We start from the raw sequence: 26,323 nt of genomic DNA, 5'->3' as shown, positions 1-26,323 counted from the left end.
ACACTACCGTAGATACTGATGTTCAAAAAAGGGGAAGGGGAAAATGTACAACAGCCACTGGTCCATGACAATTTGGAAATCCAGCCAGGTGCGTGTTGTCAGGTTTCTATACTCCAGGAGTAGACAGTGTTGCTTGACTGGAGTATATTCCTAATCTTTTGTTCTCCTGGGTTCTGGGCAACAACCTCTCAGCTCCTGGCTCTGTCCTCTTGGTTGTCCTTCCTTCTCCATAAGAAATGACCTGTGTTTGTAGGTGAGAAGCTTTCTCATCCTTCTTCCTACTCATTGAAAGATAGAGGCCCAGAAGCCTCTTTTTATTTTGAACTATCTCAATCTCTTTTACTCTAAGCTAGTACTGTTTTTTCAACACAACTCTTAAAAATTTTGTGGTTTTTCTATAAAGCTGTTGGGGTTCACTCCATGCCCCCAGAAGGCGTATGGATAATTCTTTTGGAGGCAATGAACTGTAGTGCTAGTTTCTTCTTTACTATTTCAAAATTCTTCTTTCTCAATGGGGGATAATAAATTAAAGCTCTTGTGTACATAAAATGGTGTGCTTCACATTATGCAACATACCCTGTAAAATTTTGTGCATAAATCAATTTTTTATAAAGACAATGGACTGCATGTCATTGTAGAAGCTTGCCATTCAGTCTATTGTGAATCCTTTGGTAAAGTTGGGAGAGACAGTGGAGTAGAAAGAGGGATAGCTCTGGAGTCAGACCTGCATTTGAATCCCACTCTGCCATGTGACCTTGGACAAGTTACTTATGCTCATTTGATGTCAGTTTCCTCATGAGTAAAATAGAAATACAAATATTCTGTGCTTACTCCTTAACAACCCAGCTTCTGTGCTGGGTTGTTAAGGAGACCAGAGCTAAATTATGCAAAGCAACTGGCATATAATAAATTATAGCTAGATTACAGATGTAGAAAATAAACTTATGGTTACCAGGGGATAAGGGTGGGGAAGTATAAATTGGGAGATTGGGATTGGCATATACACACTACTATATGTAAAATAGATAACTAATAAGGACCTACTGTATAGCACAGGGAACTCTACTCAGTACTCTGTAATGGCCTATATGGGAAAAGAATCTAAAAAAGAGTGGATACATGTATATGTATAACAGATTCACTTTGCTCTACACCTGAAACTAACACAACATTGTAAATCAACTATACCCCAATAAAAATTTTTAAAATAAATTAATTAATTAATTAAAGCTAGAGCTACAATTCTAGAGCTGAATAAAACTTGAGTCCCCTTCCAAAGCTGACTCCATATCAAAACTTTTTGATGGTATATTCTGTTGTATGTATATTTATTTATTTATTTGGATGATTATACTACTGATCTAGTATAAAAGACACCACAAAAGTAGAAATTATAAAGGAGATTTTTTAAATCACACATAAGTAGTTCTAATATATTCATCCTGCACGCAGTGGATTGTGTTTTTCTCAGGGAGTGCTGAAATTTGTGGCAATATCAATATTCACATAGAGGGAAGTGATGAAACAGTGGGACAGGTCTCCAACAATCACCAGTGTTTCTCAATTGATATAAAAACCTACAAGAAAGCATTGTGCAAGGTACTATTTGAAGCAGAATGGTTCCCCCAGTAGCCAATCAAAAGTTTGTTTTCTCTAGGTGAAAACCTAGAAGCCTGATATTTAGGAAAGAAACACATTTTTTAAATGAGTTTCAAAGGAGGTCTTTTTTTATTGTGCAACTTCTGCTGTAAATAATAACCAACTACCTTTATCTTCTTTTTATGTTTTAAGCTATTAAATAGTTTGTTCCTTCAGTTAGATTATTGCACCTCCTCCCATTTCACTAATTCTTTTATCTGCATTTATTCTACCTTTGATAACTGCTTTTAGCCCTGTAATTTTCATGACAGTTTGATTTTCTGGTCCAGTGTATAATACAATTTATTCCATTTAATATCCATAATTTTCTTCTCTTATTCTAATACACATGACACTTTCTACTTCTTATTCTGTGTCTGTACATTCTGTGCATACTAACTCTAATTTTATTCTCTGTACTTTGGAGAATATAATAATGGGAATATACCAAATCACATTGCTTTTTCTAGTTTACTTTTTCTAGTTGTGATAATGGAATTTTTAAATTAGTAGACGTTTGCTGTGACTGTAATATCAGTCACACTGTCTGATTTCCAATACACAAATATAATTAGACTAAGTAATTTGTTTTGAAGAAAATACCTTAATTCAGAAAGAAGTCATATTATAGGCAAAGCATTAATAAATTCTAACAGAGTATTAAGTCTTTAATAATGCTTTATTCACCATAGTCCTTTTAAAATACAAATTTACATGTACTATTATCTTGAAGGCATCTTAAGTCCTTTAAAGAAGTAGGCTTCATATAACAATAATAATAATATTATTATTTTTATAATATATGTAGCTAACATTTATTAAACATACTGAACATGTATTAAGTACTGTGCTAAATACGTTACATGGATTATTTCATTTGATTAGCATAATAAATTAATGAAGTAGGTATAAAATTAGGACTTGATCACAGTCCTGTGTGACTCAAAGTCTACACGGTGGGCCATGATGCTATGTTGCCTCTGATAATGAGTATACATGGCCCCAAAATTAGCACTTTGCAAACTTGGGATAAAGACAGTTTCATTTGTAGTAAACATTTTTATTCTGGTAAAATTTATTTTACATCCTGAAGGTAAAGAGCAATCCTAATGTACATACTTGTATGAAATATATATAATCTTTAAATTTTTCATGTGCTTTATATTAATGCATTTGTCACCATGTAATTATTGGATTTTTATTTAGAATTTGTCAACTGTTTCTCTAATTTGACAGAAGACTAAATATCAAACAACCTAGGACCAGTTTCTTTAAGGACTGGCTTACGAAGTAAACATAATTGTGAGGCCAAGTGCTAAAGTTCATTAGTGAGAGAAAGAATGAAACATATCAAATTAATAAATAAAATGTCAGAGATAACATTAGAAAAGTCATAACCTGCTCTTAAAGTACAAGCTCATGACTATTGGAAATATAAAATTTTGACTACCCTATATTTGTCCTGAGTCAAGTTCTTCAGTCTGTAAAATGTGAATGTATCACATACATGCATTTTTTTACTTCAGGAAATATGTGGGGTCACTTTTGCTGTGCATCAAATAATTTTTCAGTAATTGAAACTGAGCAATACTAACAAAGTAGTTGACGTGTCATGAGGTATCACCCCTTTATATCAGGTTTTCAAATTTTTATTTTTCTAAATATGTAAGTTAATAAATTTCAAGTACTGTGCAAAAATGAAATATATCAACAACTACATATGTATTCTATATGGTATATATAGTCTATTCTTCATAAAAAGATTCATTAAAAATTGCTTGTGAAAATTATTTGCTTAAATTTCAAAGCCTGATGTAATTATACTACTCTACATTTCTCAGATATTTATATCATTCAACTATATTCATTTTTAGTATCTCTCTGCCATATGGATGAGTCTATAAAAATTTAAAAGACTGTATTCTCTCTTCTATGTTTTAATATTTTAATATTCTATGTTTTAATATTCTATGTTTTAATATTCTCTATTAATAGAATTAATATTCTCTATTAATAGATGGCTTTTATTTACCTAGATACTTTTTAATTAAAATCTAGCTCAGAAAGTTTTCAGCTGTTGTAATTAACTCCATTATTTGTAGAACTCTTTCATGTTATCTCAATTTCATGATGCTTGTTTAAAGTATTTAGATTATGTCTGGTGTCAAGTTACATCTTTAAAAATTATCAGTAAAGGAATTACTTTGTAACACACTATTAGTAACTTTAAACTGTATATTATTTTAAATTATTATTTTTAGAATTCTAAGTTATCCCAAAAGTTTTTTAACAAGAAACTGTAGTGAATTTTTAAAAAGAAAATGTTTTCATATTTTATAAAAATGTTTGTATATTGCAGCTATCGAAGCAGAAAAACATAATAAAAAGCAAAAAGAAAGAAATGTCACCACACAGGTAAATATTTTGCTAAATCATTATATTTTTCCAATACAAAATATAAGCTATAGGCACTATTACTAGTGTTTACTCAGCATGCTCAGATTTTCTTAAACAACTAATTATTGACTATTGTTTCTGTTCCTTTTTTTTCATTCTCAATCAATATTTTTTGTTCATTCATTCAACAAATATTTGTTCATTCCACTGTGAGAAGATAAGAATGTCATCAGGCCTGAGCCTTTCTATACACCATGGCCTGTCTGAGGTCCTAAATACTAAGACAAAAAGGGCACAGACCAGTCTGGCTTATAGAGTCACAGATGCTTATTAACCTTTATTAACCTCAGGATGTCTTCTGACATCTTCAAAGAATTTAACATTTTCAGTCTATTCTCAACCCAGCAATCAGCATAATCCTGTAAATGTTAAGTCATTTCCTTGCAACCATCTCACACCAATGTCTTGCCTAACAGACTCTGTGGTCTGGCCCCACTGCTTTTTCTCTGACATCACCTCCCTTACACACACCATTCTAGACACACTGGGCTCTGTGCTGTTCCTCAGAAACCCCAGATGTGTGCCCACATTTCTGTTCTTTCTGCCTGTAACATCCTTGAGCCCAGATATCCACATGGCTCCCTTCCCTCTCCTCCTTCAGGTCTTCGCTCAAATGTCATCTTTTTTGGAGGGTTCTTCCCTAGACATTCTATAAAGTTGCAATCACTCTAAAATCACTATCGTAACACCTTCTATCTCCCTTCCTTGCTGTATTTTTCCTCTCAGAATTACCATTATGTAACATAACATATTTTGTTATGTTTGTTGTCACTCTCCCTCCACTAGAATATAAACTCCATGAGAGCAGGGGTTTTTGTCTCTGTTGTTCACTGCTATTACCCCAATAACTAGAACAGTGCCTGGCACATAGCAGGCCCTCAGTAAATGTTAATTGAATTAATGAATAAATCTTAAATCCAGATTAAAGAAGTAAACTTTGAAAAAATGTTTATATAAATTAAAAACTCTCTACATTGCAGCATTTTCTAAACCTCTGCAAATTCAGCTTTTTCCCCATAATTACCACATCCCATAATTAGCAGTGGGATTGTTATCTGCAGAAATAGAAGTGACCTTGGCATAAAGTTCAGTTTGTCCTTGAACAGGTAGAGATTTAAGGACACCTGTTTCATCAGGTCACCTTGCTTTCCTTGTTATCTTATGATTTGTAGTGCCTACCCAATAACATATAAAAGCCCCCTTTGGATTCGAGGACCTCTTTACTGCTTGGGACCAAGGATGCTGCTCAGGCCCATAAGCGTCCTCCCCAGTGAGATTAATAGATGAGGCCTATACAGTAAATATGGGAGAGGATCCCATCTCTACCCATGTACAGCCAAGCAAAATAGAAAACTATAAACTGTACTAGAGATCTTAGAATATTGGAAAACAATAGCACTATCTTCCTGTCAAAGATGGAAAACATGCCAGGGTGGCCTGTTTGTAAACTATATATCTCACTCAATTCCCCCAGAGTTTCTTCTTTTTTTACCTTCCTTAGCACCAACCTCATAGAGCACAGACTGAGGAAGTGAAAAGACCAAAGACTGCAAATGATTCTAATGCAAAGTCCTTTACATCCATTCTATACTACAGCCAGGATCAAGTAACCTTAATTCACTCAACTTGCCATGTTGTTTCATGTCTACTTTGTAATAAATAGGATATTATCTGGCTGAAAACATTCTCTGCCTAGCTCTACCCCTACTATAGACATGGTAAATTCTAGTTATCTTTCATAATAATTACTATTTGCACCATAATTTTTTTAAACACTCACCTACGTATAGCTACTCTTTCCCTAGGTTTTCTCTTTCTGGCTTTATAACTCTAAAATCCACAAGAGTATCATCTACTCCTCCATCCCCCAACACACACTTTCTAAAAACACACATTCACACTTAACATAATGTTTAAAGACACTTTGTTTTGTGTTAAGGATCTAATACTTTCAGGAGTTCTGTGTATTACTTCCTTCAGTATTAAAGAATGATCATGATCACAGAGCGGGGGTAGACTCTCAGGTATCTAATGTCCTACCATGGAGTAACTGAGGCCGCACAATGTAGCAATTCAAGTGTATGGCTGAGGGACCATTATGACAACCACCACTACCAAGAGCAACAGTGAAAACTCTGAAAACAAGGAAAAAGTAGCCCAGCTCGCAGGATTGCACAGTTTCACCGGAGTTCCCAGAGTCCTCAGTTCCTTTCTCTGCTTCACCTAAGCAGACACATTCTGCTTGTTTTTGAGATTATTGTTATTGTTCTAATAGTTAGATTTTTTTTTTTTACACATTTTGGTACCTTGATTTATGTCTTACAGTTATGTAATACTTTAAATTTTGTAAAATCCCTTCACATATACTATTCATTTCTCCTAACATTTCTGTGAAGGAAGTTAATTAGTTATTTAAATGGTTACTTATTAACCCCATTTTACGGATCAGAATAACCAAGCATGTTCAAATTTAAAAGATCTTTGTATTACAAATTTCATTCATTCAACACAATGCCTACCATGTACCAAATACAGTCACTGGAATCTGGAATTTCCAAAAGATTCTAATTTTTTTTTAGCTTTGTGAAACCTCCATTTGATACTGCTTAAACTTGATTGTGAGCTTCTAAAGGGTAAGAAGGTATCTTGTCAAACTTTTTTGCATATGGTAGATACCGTAAAGATTTACAGATTTAATTAAATATGGTGCTACCATCTAAGACTTTCACTATAAAATGGGTGGATTCTCCATCCCGTGGACTCTTATTTTTTTTCTAATCACCTATCTTGGTATCATACTTCTCTAAATGCTGCCTTTACCTTCATTTTAACTGAAATCTGGTTGTCGCCTGAGAACTTCTTTCCCTGTAGCCCTCTTGGGAATTTTCTCCCATTGCAAAATAATATTGGTCCTAGTTGGGGTGGTCAGTATCCATCTTCCTCCTTATTGCTACATTCTCATTGGGAGAATAATAGGAGATGGGGACAGAGAAGTAGCCCATGGTCTTTGTCTCCAACTCTGCTCCTGTCATTGTTCTTAGAGACTTTAGTATCCATGAATTCTATCCTCTCTATTCTGTTATTTAGACCTGTTAGCTCCAAGAATTGCATACTCCTCTCTACTCCCATGGTCATAATCTGGACTATGTCTTTTTCAAATTAAAATTTCAAGTTTCCAAGTCTCTAATGACCCCTGATGCTTTCCAGGTTACTCCGTCAATACTTCAGTTCCACCAGGACCTCAAGTCTATTTGTCCCTTTTGCTGCTCATCATTCCCCTCACATTCTCACTTCCCTTCTTACTTGACTTAGAGTTGGTGGCTCATCCCTACAGGACCACAGTTTCTTTTCTAAAACCCTTGGGAACAAGTATGTTACAGAATTCAAGGTTTTTTTAAAAAAAATTATGGTAAAATATACATAACATAAAGTTTACCCTCAAAACCATTTTTAAGTGTACAATTCATTAGTATTAGGTACATTCATTCACACTGTTGTGAAATCAAATTCCAGAACTCTTTTCATCTTTCAAAACTGAAACTTTATACCCATGAAATAATAACTCTCCACTCCTCCCCTACTCCCAGCCCCTGGCAACCACTGTTATAGTTTCTGTTTCTATGAATTTGATACTCTAGGTACCTCATATAAGTAGACACATACAGTATTTGTATTTTTGTGACTGACATTTCACTTAGCATAAAGTCCCAAAGGTTTATCCATGGTGTAGCATATCAGAATTTTCTTCCTTTTTAAGGGACAAAACAGAAACTCTAGTGAAAGTTATGAGGAAAAAGGTACTGAAATTAATGACAAAAACCAGGTTTCTAGGGTTACCTTTTGATTTTAATTACCTGTTTATCCCTTGTACCATGAATACTTAATACGGCTATATGTTTAACTATAATTTTTTCTGCTCCTTGCATGTAAAAATGCAGAATATAAACACTCTAATATGTATTGGTTCTTAATGTGCTCTTAAATTCAGAAAGCTACCCTTATAATGCATCTGCCAATTAATAGAAATGTTATATTAGCACTGTATTATTAGTATCACTGATGCTATTTTATTTTTCCCCTATTACTTTCTACTTCACCATTTTCCCACATTTCAGAAGTTATCTTTGGATAGCTGTCTACTGTTGTTATTTGGTGACTTTTGAAGGTAGATGTACAAATACACAATAAAATAATTAGTGTTGCCTTTGCCAAGAGAAAGAAATATTTTTACTGATGAATGAGTTATTTCTTCTATGTAAGAGGTAGTTATTGTTTTAATTTACAAGTGGCTATTGCCATATTTGCTTTATTTTAAAAAAACTTAAGCATGTTAGGAAAAAGTTTTCAATATTATTTTATATCCTTAACTGAATATAGTCTAGGAAAAATGAAAAATAATAAGATCATTACCAAAAATACATTTGCTTCAATTTAAGCATCTCATAAGTAAAATCTTACTTTAAAGGAGAAAAACTACTGAATCAGTGAGCTTTTCTAATTTAAAAGTGCCCATCATTTTTCCCCAAATGTGTATATATATATATATATATATATATATATATATATATATATACACATTTATTTAAGACCTAGAAAGCTCGAGTAATCTGTTACAACTTAAATTCCTTGTTAAAAACCATAATCCAGACAATCAGCTTCAATGTGTCTTCGTTATGTGTGTAAATATCTTCACTGTCTGATGAGTGATAGAAATTTTATAATATTTTATTTGTGTACTTTAATTCCATTTTAATTTGCTGTCTACCTTCTTCACCATGACCTAGGGCAGGGGTTCCCAAACTTTCACATGCATCAGAATCAGCTGGAGGACTTGTAAAAGCACAGATTGCTGGGCTTCACCCCCAGAGTTTTTGATTCTGTAGACCTTAAGTGGAGCTGAGAGAATTTGCTTTGTTTTCCTTCCACGGGAAAAGTCATGCCAACTTCCATAAGGCTACAGGCTGGACCAAGTCCTCCTACCTCAAGACCTTATGTGGCTGGGCTGCTAGTGCTTATTTTGCTCTCTCTGTCACAGCTCTGTAGCACCTCACTCATCCCCCCAACAGGGGCCACTAATGAGGAAGTGCTGAGCTAGTCTGGGTTTGCCACTGCTCTCGTCCTCACTGATGATTTCAATAAGTTCTTACTTTTCATGTACTCTTTTCCCAAAGAGGTTTTTCAGCAGAATTTAGGACCTTACACAGTGCCAAGGAACAGTGACTGTTTTGGGGCATGTGAGATGGGGGGAAAAGGGGACACAGATAGTTAAGGAAAGCAAGATACACCCTTGATTATTGAGCCCTAGGGAAAGTAAGTCTGACAGGCAAAGAATCCTTACCTTCCAGTTCTTCTTTAACTTCTCAGCTATCTCCCATTTGCAGGGAATGATGCTCACTTCCCATTCCATAGCAAACATGATTCACACTTATCCCCACTTAGACAAAAAACCAAAAATTTTTGTTTTCCATGTATATAGTCACACAATTTGGAGACATTACCACATGTATGTGTGTGGCGGTATGAGAATAATTCCTTCCTCCACAATTCCTCCCTGCTCCCCATTCTTCTTCATCCCTGTAACTGGAATCTCCATCAACTCAGCTTGTCCAGCCAAAAAGCAGGAAGTTATCTTCAGCTTTGTCCTTGGGGATAAGCCTATATACAGTCCCTATCTGCACTACTTCCAAAACATATCCTAAATCTGCCCATGTAATTTATCTCTATTGCTTCTACACTCATCTGAGTCCCATCATCCCTCACCTGGTTGACTACAATAGTCTCTGAACTGTACTTTTTGTTCCCACCGTTAATCCTGTGCAATCCGCTCTTCACATGTCAGCCAGATGTTCCTTCTTTCTAAAATTTAAATGAGACCCTGTCACTTAAAACCCTCCAGTGTCTTCCTCTTGTCTTTATTCTTGTTGAATAAAATGTCAACTCCTTACCGTGTCCCTATATGATATGATCCCTACTTCTCTCTATCTTTCTCTTTTCTAATTCTCCCCTTAGCTCACACTCCTTCAGTCACTGGGGCCTTATTTGCGTTCCTAGAACATACACGTTTGTCTCCACTTTAGAGCACTGGTACTTGCTATTCCCTCTGCCTGGAATGCTCTGCCCCATATCTAGGCAGGACTACTTTCCTGTCATTAAATTCTTGGCTACAAAGTCACCTCTTCAGTGAGGCTTCTTGGACATCCAATCTAAATTACCTGTACACCAATCCCTCTTTACCCTGCATATCACTCTTTTTGACATCTCCTTGTTTTAGTCTCTTCATAGCATGTATTGATACATGGTACTAAATTGTTTACTGGTTATTGTCTGTCTTCTCACAGACGAATGAAAACTCCATAAGATCAGAAAATTCTTCTGTCTTATTTGCCACTGTGTGTTCAATTCCTAGAGGGTCTACTCAAATACTATCAGAGAACTTGTCCCTTAACATCCGTATCAAATAACACCAACTTCAATCAGTTCCATCCCCTTACTCTTGTCTTTTTAAACCTCCTTTTATCAGTTGACTCTTATCTTCCCCACCAGAACATCAGCTTCATGAGGACAAGGAATATTTTTGTTCATTTCTATCTCCCCAGCTCTTAGAACAGGGTCTGAGGTAGACACTCAATAAATACTTGTTATTGAGTTATATAATCTTCAGATGCTTTTAAGAGTTAGAGGAAGGCTCTCTGTCTGCCAGGGCTCCCTGATACTAGCTCCAGCTGGCTATTGTTCTGCCCACTCCTACTAGGCGAGAAAGGAATCTAAATCAGGAAACAGCCTCTGTAGAAGGAGGATATAGAAACACCAGATAAGCAGAGGCATTTGCCAAGCTTTACTGCCTCCTCAACTTAGCTGTTGGCTATTTTTGAATTGAAAAATTCAATTTCTTTTAATAGCAATAATATATGATAATCCCATTGTACCAAAGAATGCTGGAGGCCCATCGAAGTCCATGTTCTCTTCTTCATGATACCCAGATAGATTATATTTCCCAACTCCCCTTGCAGTTGGGTGGGGCCATATGACAGCTTCAGCCAATGGAAAGTGACTGAAAGCAGTGTATGCCACTTCTCGGTCTGGCCTATAAAAGAAAATTGAGCAAAGCAAACCAAATGAAACAAAGCAAAAAACAAAACAAAACAAACAAACAGAAAACGCTTTCTGCACAAGATCTTCTGTGCTCTTTCCCTTTCTGTCTGCTAGATATAAATACTCTGGGAAACCTTGGAATTCACATGTTGAAGCTGGCACAGCCTTTATCTGCCCAGGTCCCTGAATGAAAGCACAGAGCAGAGCTGCCACTGACTTGAACACCTGGTTATTGCAGAGCGGCCGCTGAGCCATCATACACTATGGGTCCATTTGTTAACATACAATCTTTGTCACATACTTATACTTTTAAAAAATTCATGCTTATGTGAAATTCAGATTTAACTGGGCACCCTGTATTTTCTGTTGCTGAACCTGGCAACCCTACAATAAGAAGAATCACATTTAAAGTCCTCATTTATCCATACAGAAACTTGTATATGAATGTTTATAGCAACATTATTCATATAGCCAAAAGGTAAAAACAGTCCAAATGTCCATCAGCAGGCAAATGGATAAGCAAAATGTAGTATACCCATATAAAGAATAATATTTGGCCATATAAGTGAATGAAGTGCTGATACATACCACCACATGGATCAAACTTGAAAACATTATGCTAAGTGAAAGAAGTCAGTCACGAAAATTCATAGACTATGTGATTTCATTCATATGCAAATCCAGAATAGGGGAATGTGTAGAGATGTAGAACATAGATTAGTGATTGCACGGGGCTGGGAATAGAGGGAATGAGAGAAGAGGGAGGGTAATAGCTAAAGGACTCATGGTTTCTTCTTGAAGTGATAAAAATGTTCTAAAATTGTGGTAATGATTGCACATATCTGTGACTATTCTACAGGTCGTTGAATTGTACACTTTAAATGTACAATTATAAATTTATAATTATGACATATGAATTATATCTCACTAAAGCTGGTTTTTAAAGAGTCACTTGTTTCATTTTAAAAAGCTACAAATGAAAAAAATGAGCAAAAATCTTTTTTTTGTAGGTATCAGTGAGTGAAATCAAACAATATTTATCAAATATATTGGAACAAAAAAAATCAATTAATGTGATCAATAAAAAAGAAAATCTCTTAGAAAAAAAGAAGAATCAGCATAAATTAAGAATAAAAGGAATTCAAAATAAACATCTGTGGAAAAGAAGTAAAAATCATTGTAAGTAGAATGCCCTCTCACAGGTAACTTAAAAATGACTTCATGTACTCTAAAATCAAATTTTGTAGCTACATTCCAAAAAGTCTTAGGATATGGTCATAAAGAGTTATACACACAAAATCCTTAAATTTTGTCAGTTTTTGTCCACTGACTTAATTTAGAATTTGTACTGATGGTAATAAGCAAGGTTGATAATTAAGACTCATGAATAAAAAAACCTCCATAATTATGTAAATAAAACATTTCAGATATTCTGTTAATAGAAACCCTCATTCTTTAAAGAAAATTGAAGTTAATATAGTGCTCTTTTATTTCTGGTCTAGCAATCTTAAACTGTCTCTAGTAAAGACATAACTGATTAGTTGATAGATTTCTCTGGATGCAGGAAGAGTCTAGAAAATATAAACAGTGGAAGCGCGTGCTCACCTTCCTGAGGCAACTTTCCCCTTCGCGAGTAGAGCATGGGTACAGAATTTCACCATCCTTTGCCTGATTTCATCAAACAAGCCTTCTGACAGGTCTCCCATGAAGCTATCTCCTGGCTTCAGGGCATCTTCTCCAGTATGACCCAGCCGTGTGACTGACAGGGTCATGGTGCTCGGCCAGGTGTCAGGCCTGAGCCTCTGAGGTTGGAGAGCTTAGTTCAGGACATTGGTCCACCTGAGACCTCCCAGCCGCTAGAAATATCAATCGGTGAGAGCTCTCCCAGAGATCTCCATCTCAATGCTAAGACCCAGCTCCACTCAATGACCAGCAAGCTCCACTGCTGGACACCCCATGCCAAACAACTAACAAGACAGGAACAAAACCCCACCCATTAGCAGAGAGGCTGCCTAAACTCATAATAAGTTCACAGATACCCCGAAACACACCACCGGATGTGGTCCTACCCACCAGAAGACAAGATCCAGCCTCATCCATCAGAACACATGCCCTAGTCCCCTCTACCAGGAAGCCTACATATCACACTGAGCCAACCTTACCCACTGGTGGCAGACACCAAAAACAACAGAAACTACAAACCTGCAGCTTGTGAAAAGGAGACCCCAAACACAGTAAGTTAAGCAAAATGAGAAGACAGAGAAATACACAGCAAATGAAGGAGCAAGGCAAAAACCCACCAGACCAAACAAATAAAGAGGAAAAAGGCAGCCTAACTGAAAAACAATTCAGAGTAATGATACTAAACATGATCCAAAATCTTGGAAATAGAATGGAGAAAATACAAGAAACGTTTAACAAGGACATAGAAGGACTAAAGAGCAAACAAACAATGATGAACACAATAAATGAAATTACAAATTCTCTAGAAGGAATCAATAGCAGAATAACTGAGGCAGAAGAACAGTTAAGTGACCTGGAAGATAAAATAGTGGAAATAACTACTGCAGAGCAGAATAAAGAAAAAAGAGAGAAGAGAATTGAAGACAGTCTCAGAGTCCTCTGGGACAACATTAAATGCACCAACATTCGAATTATAGGGGTCCCAGAAGAAGAAGAGGAAAAGAAAGGGACTGAGAAAATATTTGAAGAGACTATAGTTGAAAACTTCCCTAACATGGGAAAGGAAATAGTCAATCAAGTCCAGGAAGCACAGAGAGTCCCATACAGGATAAATCCAAGGAGAAACATGCCAAGACACATATGAATCAAACTAACAAAAATTAAATACAAAGCAAAAATATTAAAAGCAGCAAGGGAAAAGCAACAAATAACATACAAGGGAATCTCCATAAGGTTAAGAGCTGATCTTTCAGCAGAAACTCTGCAAGCCAGAAGGGAGTGGCAGGACATATTTAAAGTAATGAAAGGGAAAAACCTACAACCAAGATTACTCTACCCAGCAAGGATCTCATTCAGATTCAACGGAGAAATTAAAACCTTTACAGACAAGCAAAAGCTAAGAGAATTCAGCACCACCAAACCAGCTTTACAACAAATGGTAAAGGAACTCCTCTAGGCAGGAAACACAAGAGAAGGAAAATACCTACAATAACAAACCCAAAACAATTTAAAAAATGATAACAGGAACATACATGTCGATAATTATCTTAAATGTAAACGGATTAAATGCTCCAACCAAAAGACATAGACTGGCTGAATGGATACAAAAACAAGACCCGTAAATATGCTGCCTACAAGAGACCTACTTCAGACCTAGGAACACATACAGACTGAAAGTGAGGGGATGGAAAAAATATTCCATGCAAATGGAAATCAAAAGAAAGCTGGAGTAGCAATTCTCATATCAGACAAAAAAGACTTTAACATAAAGACTATTACAAGGCACAAAGAAGAACACTACATAATGATCAAGGGATCAATCCAAGAAGAAGATATAACAATTGTAAATATTTATGCATCCATCATAGGAGCACCTCAATACATAAGGCAAATGCAAACAGCCATAAAAGGGGAAATCGACAGTTACACAATCATAGTAGGGGCCTTTAAACCCCACTTTCAACAATGGACAGATCATCCAAAATGAAAATAAATAAGGACACACAAGCTTTAAATGACACATTAAACAAGATGGACTTAATTGATATTTATAGGACATTCCATCCAAAAACAACAGAATACACTCTCTTCTCAAGTGCTCATGGAACATTCTCCAGGACCGATTAAATATTGGGTCACAAATCAAGCCTTGGTAAATTTAAGAAAATTGAAATCGTACCAAAGATCTTTTCTGACCACAACACTATAAGACTAGAAACCAAGTACGAGAAAAAAACTGTACAACATACAAACACATGGAGGCTAAACAATACACTACTAAATAACCAAGAGATCACTGAAGAAATCAAAGAGGAAATCAAAAAATACCTAGAAACAAATGACAATGAAAACACAACCACCCAGAACATATGGGATGCAGCAGAAGCAGTTCTAAGAGGGAAGTTTGTAACAATACAATCCTACCTCAAGAAACAAGAAAAATCTCAAATAAACAACCTAACCTTACACCTGAAGTGATTAGAGAAAGAAGAACAAAAAAAACACCAAAGTTAGCAGAAGGAAAGAAATATGGAGATCAAATCAGAAAAATATGAAAAAGAAATGAAGGAAATGATAGCAAAGATCATTAAAATTAAAAGCTGGGTCTTAAAAGATAAACAGAATTGATAAACCATTAGCCAGACTCATGAAGAAAAAAAGGGAAAAGACTCAGATCAATAGAATTATAAATGAAAAAGGAAAAGTAACAGCTGACACTGCAGAAATACACATGACTATGAGAGATTACTAAAAGAAGCTATATGCCAATAAAACCCTCCAGAAAGTAGGCATAGAGGGAACTTACCTCAACATAATGAAGGCCATATATGACAAACCCACAGCCAACATCAGTCTCAGTGGTGAAAAACTGAAACCATTTCCACTAAGATCAGGAAATAAGACAAGGTTGTCCACTCTCATCACTATTATTCAACAAATTTTAGAAGTTTTAGCCATGGCAATCAGAGAAGAAAAAGAAATAAAAGGAATCCAAATTGGAAAAGGAGAAGTAAAGCTGTCACTGTTTGCAGATGACATGATACTATACACAGAGAATCCTAAAGATGCTACCAGAGAAGTACTAGAGCTAATCAATTAATTTGGTAAAGTAGCACGATACAAAATTAATGCACAGAAATCTCTTGCATTCCATTCACTAATGATGGAAAATCAGAGATAGAAATTAAGGAAACACTCCCATTTACCACTGCAACAAAAAGAATAAAATATCTAGGAATAAACCTACCTAGGGAGACAAAAGACCTGTATGCAGAAAACTATGACACTGATGAGAGAAATTAAAGATAATACAAACAGATGGAGAAATATACCATGTTCTTGGATTGGAAGAATCAACACTGTGAAAATGACTCTACTACCCAAAGCAATCTACAGATTCAGTGCAATCCCTATCAAACTACCGTGGTATTTTTCACAGAAATAGAACAAAAAGTTTCACAGTTTGTATGGAAACACAAAAGACCCTGAATAGCCAAAGCAATCTTGAGAAAGAAAAACGGAGCTGGAGGAATCAGGCTCCCAGACTTCAGACTATACTACAAAGCTACAGTAATCAAGACAGTATGGTACTGGCACAAAAACAGAAATATAGATCAATGGAACAGGATAGAAAGCCCAGAGATAAACCCATGCACATATGGTCACCTTATATTTGATAAAGGAGGCAAGAATATACAATGGAGGAAAGACAGCCTCTTCAATAAGTGGTGCTGGGAAACCTGGACAGCTACATGTAAAAGAATGAAATTAGAACACTCCCTAACACCATACACAAAAATAAGCTCAAAGTGGATTAAAGATCTAAATCTAAGGCCAGACACTATAAAACTCTTAGGGGAAAACATAGGCAGAACACTCTGTGACATAAATCACAGCAAGATCATTTTTGACCCACCTCGTGAAGAAAGGGAAATAAAAACAAAAATAAACAAATGGGACCTAATGAAACTTCAAAGCTTTTGCACAGCAAAGGAAACCATAAAGAAGACCAAAAGACAACCCTCAGAATGGGAGAAAATATTTGTAAATGAAGCAACAGACAAAGGATTGATCTCCAAAATATAGAAACAGCTCATGCAGCTCAATATCAAAACAACAAACAATCCAATCCAAAAATGGGCAGAAGACCTAAATAGACATTTCTCCAAAGAAGATATACAGATTGCCAACAAACACATGAAAGGATGCTCAACATCACTAATAGTTAGAGAAATGCAAATCAAACCTACAGTGAGCTATCACCTCACACCGGTCGGAATGGCCATCATCAAAAAGTCTACAAATAATAAATGCTGGAGAGGGTGTAGAGGAAAGGGAACCCTCTTGCACTGTTGGTGGGAATGTAAACTGATGCAGCCACTATGGAGGACAGTATGGAGGTTCCTTAAGGAACTAAAAATAGAACTCCCATATGACCCAGCAATTCCACCACTGAGCATATACCCTGAGAAAACCATAATTCAAAAAGAGTCATGTTCCACAATGTTCACTGCAGCACTATTTACAATAGCCAGGACATGGAAGCAACTTAAGTGTCCATCGACAGATGAATGGATAAAGAAGATGTGGCACATGTATACAATGGAATATTACTCAGCCATAAAAAGAAATGAAATTGAGTTATTTGTAGTGAGGTGGATGGACCTAGAGTTGGTTATACAGAATGAAGAGAAATATCTGGAAAGGGATAACAAATACCGTAGAAAGAGAAAAACAAATACTGTATGCTAACACATGGAATGTAAAAAAAAAAAATGTTCTGTGGAACCTAGGAGCAAGACAGGAATGAAGATGCAGACATAGAGAATGAACCTGAGGATGTGGGGAGGGGGAAGGGTAAGCTGGGAGAAAGTGAGAGAGTGGCATGGACATATATATACTACCAAATGTAAAATAGATAGATAGTGGGAAGCAGCTGCATAGCACAGGGAGATCAGCTCGGTGCTTTGTGTCCACCTAGAGGGGTGGGATATGGAGGGTGAGAGGGAGATGCAAGAGGGAGGGGATATGAGGATATATGTACACGTATAGCTGATTCCCTGTGTGATACAGCAGAAACTAACACACGATTGTAAAGCAATTATACTCCAATAAAGATGTATTAAAAAAAAGAAAATATGAACAATGTCTCCATAGATTCTGTGTGCAGGAGTTAACTAGTGCTCAATTATAAAATTTAAGGCTCATTTTCAACATTTAAGTCTGATACATGAAAACGTTCTCTTTTCTAACACATATGTATGAGTTTCTATAATTTAACATCTTATTTAGGAGAGGGAATCTTCTTTGGCAGAGATAAAGTAAGAATATCAGTTTTTAATGACATTATAAAAATATGTACATATCTTAAAGTTCTTTTAAATCTAAATCATATACATTGAAACGTACATTTGACCATTTTTTGGCATAGAAACATGGGCTGCCTTTTATTTAGCATTGGTCTACTGATTGGCATTTCTAGTATAAACCACATTCAAACTGTATCATCTATGATTTCCCATCTCAGTTTTTTAATGAAAAAAAGGAGCTAAAAATATTTATGGAAGAAGTATGGGCAAGATCCTTCCAGATATTTGCAGACTTTCCCCCCAGTCATTTATAAATGCTTTGCCTACAATTAAATTTGATAACTTTTAGTGGCTCACCTTATCATGTTTTTTCATGATATTTCAATCACTTTACATAGAAACAACATTTTCTTTTTGTACTTATTTTAGTAAGTTTACATATTGTTTGGTTAAATTCTGTAATTATAATAACAGCACAATTGATACAAATAGATTTGGGATCAAGCACTCCTGATCTTTGGTAAGTATGCAAAGAGTGGGAACAGAAGTAACACCTGTACTAAAGAGAATCCCACTGGCCACAAACTAGTTCAATATGCTGTGGACATCGGTCAGTAAGTTGGATAGAAGACACGAAAATCATTGATTAATTTGGCGAATAAGGTAGGTAGAGGTTGTTTAAGAGAGCTTCTGCTGTTTAAAAGAGTAACTAATGTCACCCTTCAAATGAGATCCCTTTCCCTTATATGGAACTGGTTATATTATACCTAATAATAATAGATAATAAGCTAATTCTAATTGAGCATCCCCCATATTTTTTAATGTTCACTTAACTTAAGATAGGTTATATCATTTCCACTTTGTAAGGTGTGAAACTTGCAACACAGAGAAATAATTTGCTTAGCATTATAAAACCAATATTTAGTAGGGAAACTAGGATTTGAACTTAGATGGTCTGGTGTTAGATGGTCTGGTGTCAAAGTCCTCTAGCTCTTAGCCACTATACCATATGCATCTCACAAATGTATGCTGACAATATTAAGAAATTTTAATCCCTTGCTTCTCAAAATTGCTTAGGGCAAATATTGAACTGTATGCTAAAGATGCTCAATTTCCTGAGCACCAAATTTACTTGAATATTTTAAGGGAAATAAATAATGGTAGAGACTACCCTTATGGCTCAGTGGTTAGGAATCCACCTGCCAATGCAGGGGACACGGGTTCGAGCCCTGGTACAGGAAGATCCCACATGCCATGGAGCAACTAAGCGCATGCACCACAACTACTGAGTCTACACTCTAGAGCCCGCGAGCCACAACTACTGAAGCCCGCGCACCTAGAGCCCGTGCTCCACAACAAAGACAAGCTGCCGCGATGAGAAGCCCGCACACCACAACGAAGAGTAGTCCCTGCTTGCCACAATTAGAGAAAGCCCGTGCCCAGCAATAAGAATCCAACACAGCCATAAATAAATAAATTTATGGGGAAAAAAATAATGGTAAATAATTGAAAACATTTTCATTTTAGTACTAACAGTATAATGTATGCAGCAGATTTCAAAACTCACACTTTGAATTATCAAACCTAAGACTTTAAAGAAATGTATTCCTGTCCTCCACATCTCTAGGGAGCGTACATGCATTCATTGATGCCTACCTAAATGTTTCAAGGACATTTGAGAACCCCTGTCTTATAATAGTCATAACATCCATTCATCAAGATTTACACAAATTAGAAAATGTTTCCTTCTGCCAGAAGAAAACATAGAAAAGTGATCACTACTAATAAGAGCAATAGATAGACATTGAGAACCAAGGGATTCCAGAGGAGAGAGATGTTAGTTTTGGAGCTGGAAGGACTCTTACTGACCTAGTCTGTCCTTGGTCTTTATGAGAGTCTTGCTTCGACAAAGATTTTTAAATTTTTTTAATCTTAATATTTTAAGAGTATTTTTCCCACATTTACTCCAAAAGACTGGTTGACTGCTCATTTGAAGAGTTGGCTCTATATAGGACATAAAAATGTTGACATGCATGTTACTTGAAGTACCAGGTAGGATTTTTGACAGGAAACAAATGACACATTTAATTTGAGTCATATGGGGACTTCCCTGGTGGCACAGTGGTTAAGACTCCGCTCTCCCAATGCAGGGGGCCTGGGTTCGATCCCTGGTCCAGGAACTAAATCCCACATACATGCCTCAACTAAGAGTTCACATGCCACAACTAAGGAGCTGGTGAGCTGCAACTAAGGAGCCTGCCTGCCACAACTAAGACCGGACACAACCAAATAAATAAATTTACTTTTGAGAAGTGATGTATTTATTTATTTATTTTTATAGATCTTTATTGGAGTATAATTGCTTCTCAGTACTGTGTTAGTTTCTGTTGCACAACAAAGTGAATCAGCCATATGCATACACATGTCCCTATATCCCCTCCCTCTTGAGCCTCCCTCCCATCCTCCCTATCCCACCCCTCTAGGTCATCGCAAAGCACCAAGCCAATCTCCCTGTGCTATGCTGCTGCTTCCCACCAGCCAACTATTTTACATTCTGTAGTGTATATATGTCAATGCTACTCTCACTTCACCCCAGCTTGGCCCTCCCACCCCATGTCCTCAAGTCCATTTTCTGTGTCTACCTCTTTATGGAAAACAGTATGGAGGTTCCTTAAAAAACTAAAAATAGAACTACCATATGACCCAGCAATCCCACTGCTGGGCATATACCCTGAGAAAACCATAATTCAAAAAGAGACATGTACCGCAATGTTCATTGCAGCACTATTTACAATAGCCAGGACATGGAACCAACCTAAATGTCTATTGACAGATGAATGGATAATGAAGATGTGGCACATATATACAATAAATATTTTTTAAAAAATAAAAAATTAAATTTATATGAGTAAAATTTAGTCAAGGGCCTATTTCTAAAAGTGCAGACAGGGTGTGGAGAAACCTAGGATAGTAACCACAGTGGCATTACCACCCCTAGGTCTGTAGGGTCTCAGGGCAGTAGTGGCTACTGGGATGCTGAGAAAGAAAGCAAGAGGTATGTGGAGAGGACCCTCTGACAGCACTATGATGTGAGGTCAAGGGACTAAGCCAGCCTGCAGCAACCCAGACTTGGGGAGCTGGAGAATAAATACTCCTACCTCGTTCTCTTCCTACCCTTCGTACTTCCAGCTGGTGCCTCTCAGCCAAATCTAACCAGAAGCTGGAGGGCAAGGGAGTCCTTTGAAGAAGCCCATATGGGCATAGAGCAGGGTGGAATGGCTCTAGAAAAGCAATCAGAAGACAACGAACACACTAGGTTTTCCAGACAAGGGAAATTAAATGGCATGAACTAAAAGGATGAGGACATTTAGTGGCATGCATTAGAAGCATAGTTATTAAAAGTAAAATTACAGAACCTTAGAATTAGGGAACACTAGAGGTCATCTAGTCTAGTATCTTTCATCAGATATTCCTGGCAGACGACACCAGCTCCTACTTAAATACCTGCGACTAAGCTCACTATATCATACAGGGCAACCTGTGACATTATTTGATATATCTCTTTCTTATAAAGTTAGCTTCCATTACACCAAAATCCCTTCCCCGCAGTGATCTTAGGCAGCTGGAGGTGGACAGAATAATCCCGCTCTGGGTATGGACTCCAGCAATGGAGCTGTGGCTCCCCTTCACTGGATACTGTGGCTCGTGCATATTGTTTCTAAGATCCTGTGAGTTGTTTCTGGCCCCCACTCATAGCGATTAACGCATAACAAACTTAGAGCAAACTGAAATCTTTTCACACCTAAAGGTACTAAGCCAGTGTATCAATCAGGGTTCAACCAGAAAAAAAGAACCAGTAGGAGATATATATTAAAGGATTTATATTAAGGTATTGGCTTATGCGATTATGGGAGCTGGCTGGGCAAGTCCGGAACCCACAGGGTAGTTTATCAACAAGGCAGACTGGAAGTCTCAGGCAGGAGCTGAAGCTGCTGTTTACAGGTGGACTTTTTTCTTCTTCAGGGAAACCTCAGTTCCATTCTTAAGGCCTCTCAACTGTTTGAATCAGCCCAACCCAGATTATTTAGGATAATCTCACTTACTTAAAGGTGCCTGCTAAATGCCCTCACAGCAAAAACTAGTTTCATGTAGGACTTCAAAAACTAGTTTCATGTAGGACTTCATAACTGGAGACTGTACTCACCAAATAGATACATAAAGTTGACCATCACAGCCAGGTATCTCCTAATCCTTATGTGTTCACTAAATTTTTGAATCTAAGTGAAATCTTTTACATTTATGTCTATTTGTTTCATTGTGTTCATTTGGGACTATTTCAACCTATCAATTATATCAATCAAACTCTCCTAGTTTTCTGTCATTCATATTTTTTGACAAGCATGCCCTCCAATCTTTTACCCAAATTCTTGTTACAGACGTTAACCAGACAGGACCAAGTTTAGAGCCTAGAGCCCACAATAATCCACCATAAATCTCTAATATTATATTTACAGATAAAAATCTACATGTGATGAGGTTGAAAAAATAAAATTTTAATTATCAGAATGCCTTGTACAGAGTGCACTGCCCTTGTTTGGGAAGATGCCTTAATAGGCATTGGTAGATAGAAGGTAGGCAGACACGCCTTCCTGATCCCCCACCTTCAACCCCACACAGAAGCCTAGTGTCAGGAACAGTACTTATGGAATCAGTAGTTAAGAAAGTAGAGGAAGCCATGGAGAAGTAACCTTCCTTGGAACATTTACAAGCTATGAAATGAACCAGAAATATGGGTTATACATGGTTATAGAGCTGGCTAAAAACTTTGCTAAATCCCATTCTCATTCAGTTCCCATTTCAACATTTTGTGTACAGGATATCATAAAAAATGGGATATAGGTGTTTTATATAAATGCTACTCCCCAGACTTGTTAGTCCTTCAGAAAAGAAAAAGTAGATTGAACCTAACATTCTCAAAAAACTTCCTGATTCTTAGTGATAATATCTCCTTAACTCAAGGCTCACAAACTGTGTATAAAAATTTGTTCAAAAAATGAAAGAGAAATTAAGGAGATTGGCATCAAGCTGGTTCTAGAATATGAATATATTTTTCTACATCTTGAAAATAGGAGAACTATCTACCAATTTTCAGATCCCTATCACGTTTTCCTTTACCTAGAGATTGTCAAATATAACCAATAGCATTTGTTTTCCCTTTAATTCAAGGCAAGATCTGTGCCTGGCATTGTGTCTGTCACATACTTAATATGAATAAATATTTGCTGAATTAAATTGAGTTGAATTCTTCCTATATAGAGGTAGAATGTAAACTCAGATCTTCTGACTCCAAGTTCAGCATTATCTACAATATACTACAATATAGGTGCTACATAAAAATAATAAAACCTTACAGTTTTAGAGTATGTTTGAATGGTGTTTTATAGTTGAACACAATGCTTTCATATCCCATTACATTTTTTTAACGGCATGCTCATTTTCTCTCAGGGTATCTTATCACTAGAACTTCAATAACTAATTCTTCTTTCTGAGTCAGAATTGAGTCTAATAGAGTAATTATCTTTATTAAATTGTTAAAAAGACAAATCAATAATTAATCATGCAGTGGGAACAGTGGAGCCTATTCCTGCAGGCAACTGGAACACTAGTTTCTTTGTCCTTCCTGACCAGATCCTTCCTGGCATTTCTTGGAATTAATCATCATTAATTTTGGTGATCAGACCATACAGCTCCTGTGTTCTTGGTTGGAGGGGAGTGTCTTAGAATCCTGCTTTAAGCCAGGGTTGGCATTCTTTTTTCTCACTTCTAGGGTCTGTGACCAGCTAGGCTAAGTTTATCTTTTGTATTCCACTTTATTGACTGTGGAATGTATGTGGAGGACACTGGGAAGTGCCATTCAGATCCTCTCTTCAAAGAGGGACTTGTTGCCCAGTTGCTGGAAATGAAGTTCACAGACAGCCTTCAGCAGTCAGTCCCTTTAGAGACTGTCTCAGGTGCAGACAACTGCATAGCCCAAAGTTATGCCTCCTTCCTGGGAGAGGCAACTTCCAATGACTAATCAGTTCGGGAACATAAAGGCCTGACCATGTCAGTCTAACTTGAGGTGAGTTAGAAGAGACATGTTAGCTCCAGAGTACCCTCTGGGGTCAGGAAAGGGTTTCACTGGGCTTGTTACCGAGTCCAAGCTTGTACTGCTTGCCACATGACAGGCCAATAAATCAAGAGACAAGTTAGTTGTTGGGGCAAGGAATAGAGACTTTATTCAGAAAAACAGCAGGCTGAGAAGATGGTGGACTACTGTCTCAAAGAACCATCTTACCTGAGTTAGAATTCAGGCTTCTTTTATACTAAGATTGAAGGAGGTATGGCTCATTCTTGCAAACTTTTTGGTGCAGGAATCCTTTGTTCCTGCAGCTGTCCAAGTAGGTCTGGTCACAATGTTCCTATATAACACCAAGAAGACAATTATTATTTTCTGTTCTGCAACTTTTTATCTCTATATGTATGAAAAAGTGTTATACCTTCAAAGGTCAGAACCTTGAGAATGGGTTATCATGTATATTTCAGGCTATAAGCAACATTCTTTTACAAAAGGAGCAGAGCCAGCATGGCTGAGCACAGGCAACAGAACACAAGGGTTAGAATTAAAGGAATAGATCTGATATGGAGTCAGGTTTGTTCTTCTCTGTTGCAGGTTGCATAACAGCTTCTCTTTCTGCCTAATCCAACTTCTTCACCAGGTGTGCTTCCCAAGGGCACTTCTTCTTTCTTTCTTTTTATTTATTTATTTATTTATTTATTTATTTATGGCTGCATTGGGTCTTTGTTGCTGCGCATGGGCTTTCTCTAGTTGCAGTGAGCGGGGGCTACTCTTCATTGCTCTGCGGGGGTTTCTCGTTGTGGTGGTTGTCTTTGTTGCACAGCACAGGCTCTAGGCACACGGGCTTCACTAGTTTTGTCATGCAGGCTCAGTAGTTGTGGCTTGCATGCTCTAGAGCAGAGGCTCAGTAGTTGTGGCACATGAGCTTAGCTGCTCCACAGCATGTGGGATCTTCCCGGACCAGGGCTCAAACCTATGTGCCCTGCATTGGCAGGCAGATTCTTAACCACTGCACCACCAGGGAAGTCCCAAGGACACTTCTTAATAAATACTCCAAACTCTTAAAGTCTGCTTATCAGGGAACCCAATCTGTGTACCATTTAATATCTTTCCTATTACTTAAAGTTTTTCTTTAAATCAACACAAGTTTTTTTGTGAATGAATTTATTTTCTAAAAAAAATCACTAAAGATCTCCTATTCTGGCAAAATAGTGGTTTAATCCAATATGAAAATCCTACTGCTTACAAATACCTAAAAATGACACCTAATATATGCCAAAACACTTTTTTTAAATGAAGGCCTGGGCTTACAAGAAACTGAAATCCCCAGGTGCTAGAAATAATGAAAAATAACCGTGTGAATTGATGTTTTGGCAAGCTGTGATCAGAGCTGGTAATGGATGAGCCTTGGATTTTAAATCCCAGGCTGGGAAAATAAAAAAGACATAAAGATCTTTGACAAGGGAATTGAGATGAAGAGTTATGAATAAAACTAAGAGTCTCATAGAGCTGTGCATACAGTGAAAGGGGAGATTAGGAAAAAACAACAAACCACCCACCATTATATGTAAATATCAAGGAAGCTTTTCCTCCACTTTGACTCTCGCAGGGAAAAACATGTTCCTGGAAAATAACCTACACAATATCCCTGCACCTTATACAGATTTGAATTTGAATTTATGCCACCCGATTTGTGTGTGTGTGTGTGTGTGGGAACACTTTCAAGCCAATATGTTCACATACACAAATTTCTTTCCACCAATAAGATGATAAATCTGGAAACCTGAAAGAAGCAATACAAAATAACTTCGTGGAAACAATTCCACAATTCCTACATTAAAAGCCTTGTTGGGGGGGTGGAGTCAAGATGGCAGCGTGGGAAGACGTGCAGTTAGTGTCTCCCCATAACTAGGGTGCCTGATGGCCGCTGGTCGGATGCCCAAGGAGACGGGAGGAACACCCAAGTGAACCCCCAAGTGAACCAGCTTGGTTCACAAGCCAGGGGTCATGCAGAAGCTCCTGCGGT

General features: G+C 36.9%; 1 protein-coding gene across 1 annotated transcript in view; it reads left to right on the top strand.

The window, feature by feature from the left end:
- The window catches only part of SEL1L2 (SEL1L2 adaptor subunit of SYVN1 ubiquitin ligase), a gene marked incomplete at both ends in the record, with an annotated part of 110,350 nt that overhangs the window by 12,151 nt on the left and 71,876 nt on the right, over positions 1–26,323 (top strand). The window contains 2 exons of the mRNA XM_079945438.1: positions 3,998–4,053; positions 12,198–12,366. Of these exons, the coding sequence (XP_079801564.1) occupies positions 3,998–4,053; positions 12,198–12,366 (225 nt within the window). The remainder of the gene's footprint in view (positions 1–3,997; positions 4,054–12,197; positions 12,367–26,323) is intronic.

Source organism: Stenella coeruleoalba (genome assembly GCF_951394435.1).
Source record: "Stenella coeruleoalba genome assembly, chromosome: 15".
In the NCBI taxonomy this organism is placed as follows: domain Eukaryota; kingdom Metazoa; phylum Chordata; class Mammalia; order Artiodactyla; family Delphinidae; genus Stenella; species Stenella coeruleoalba.
Note: the sequence above shows the minus strand (reverse complement) of the source record. Positions and strands in the feature narration are given on the sequence as shown.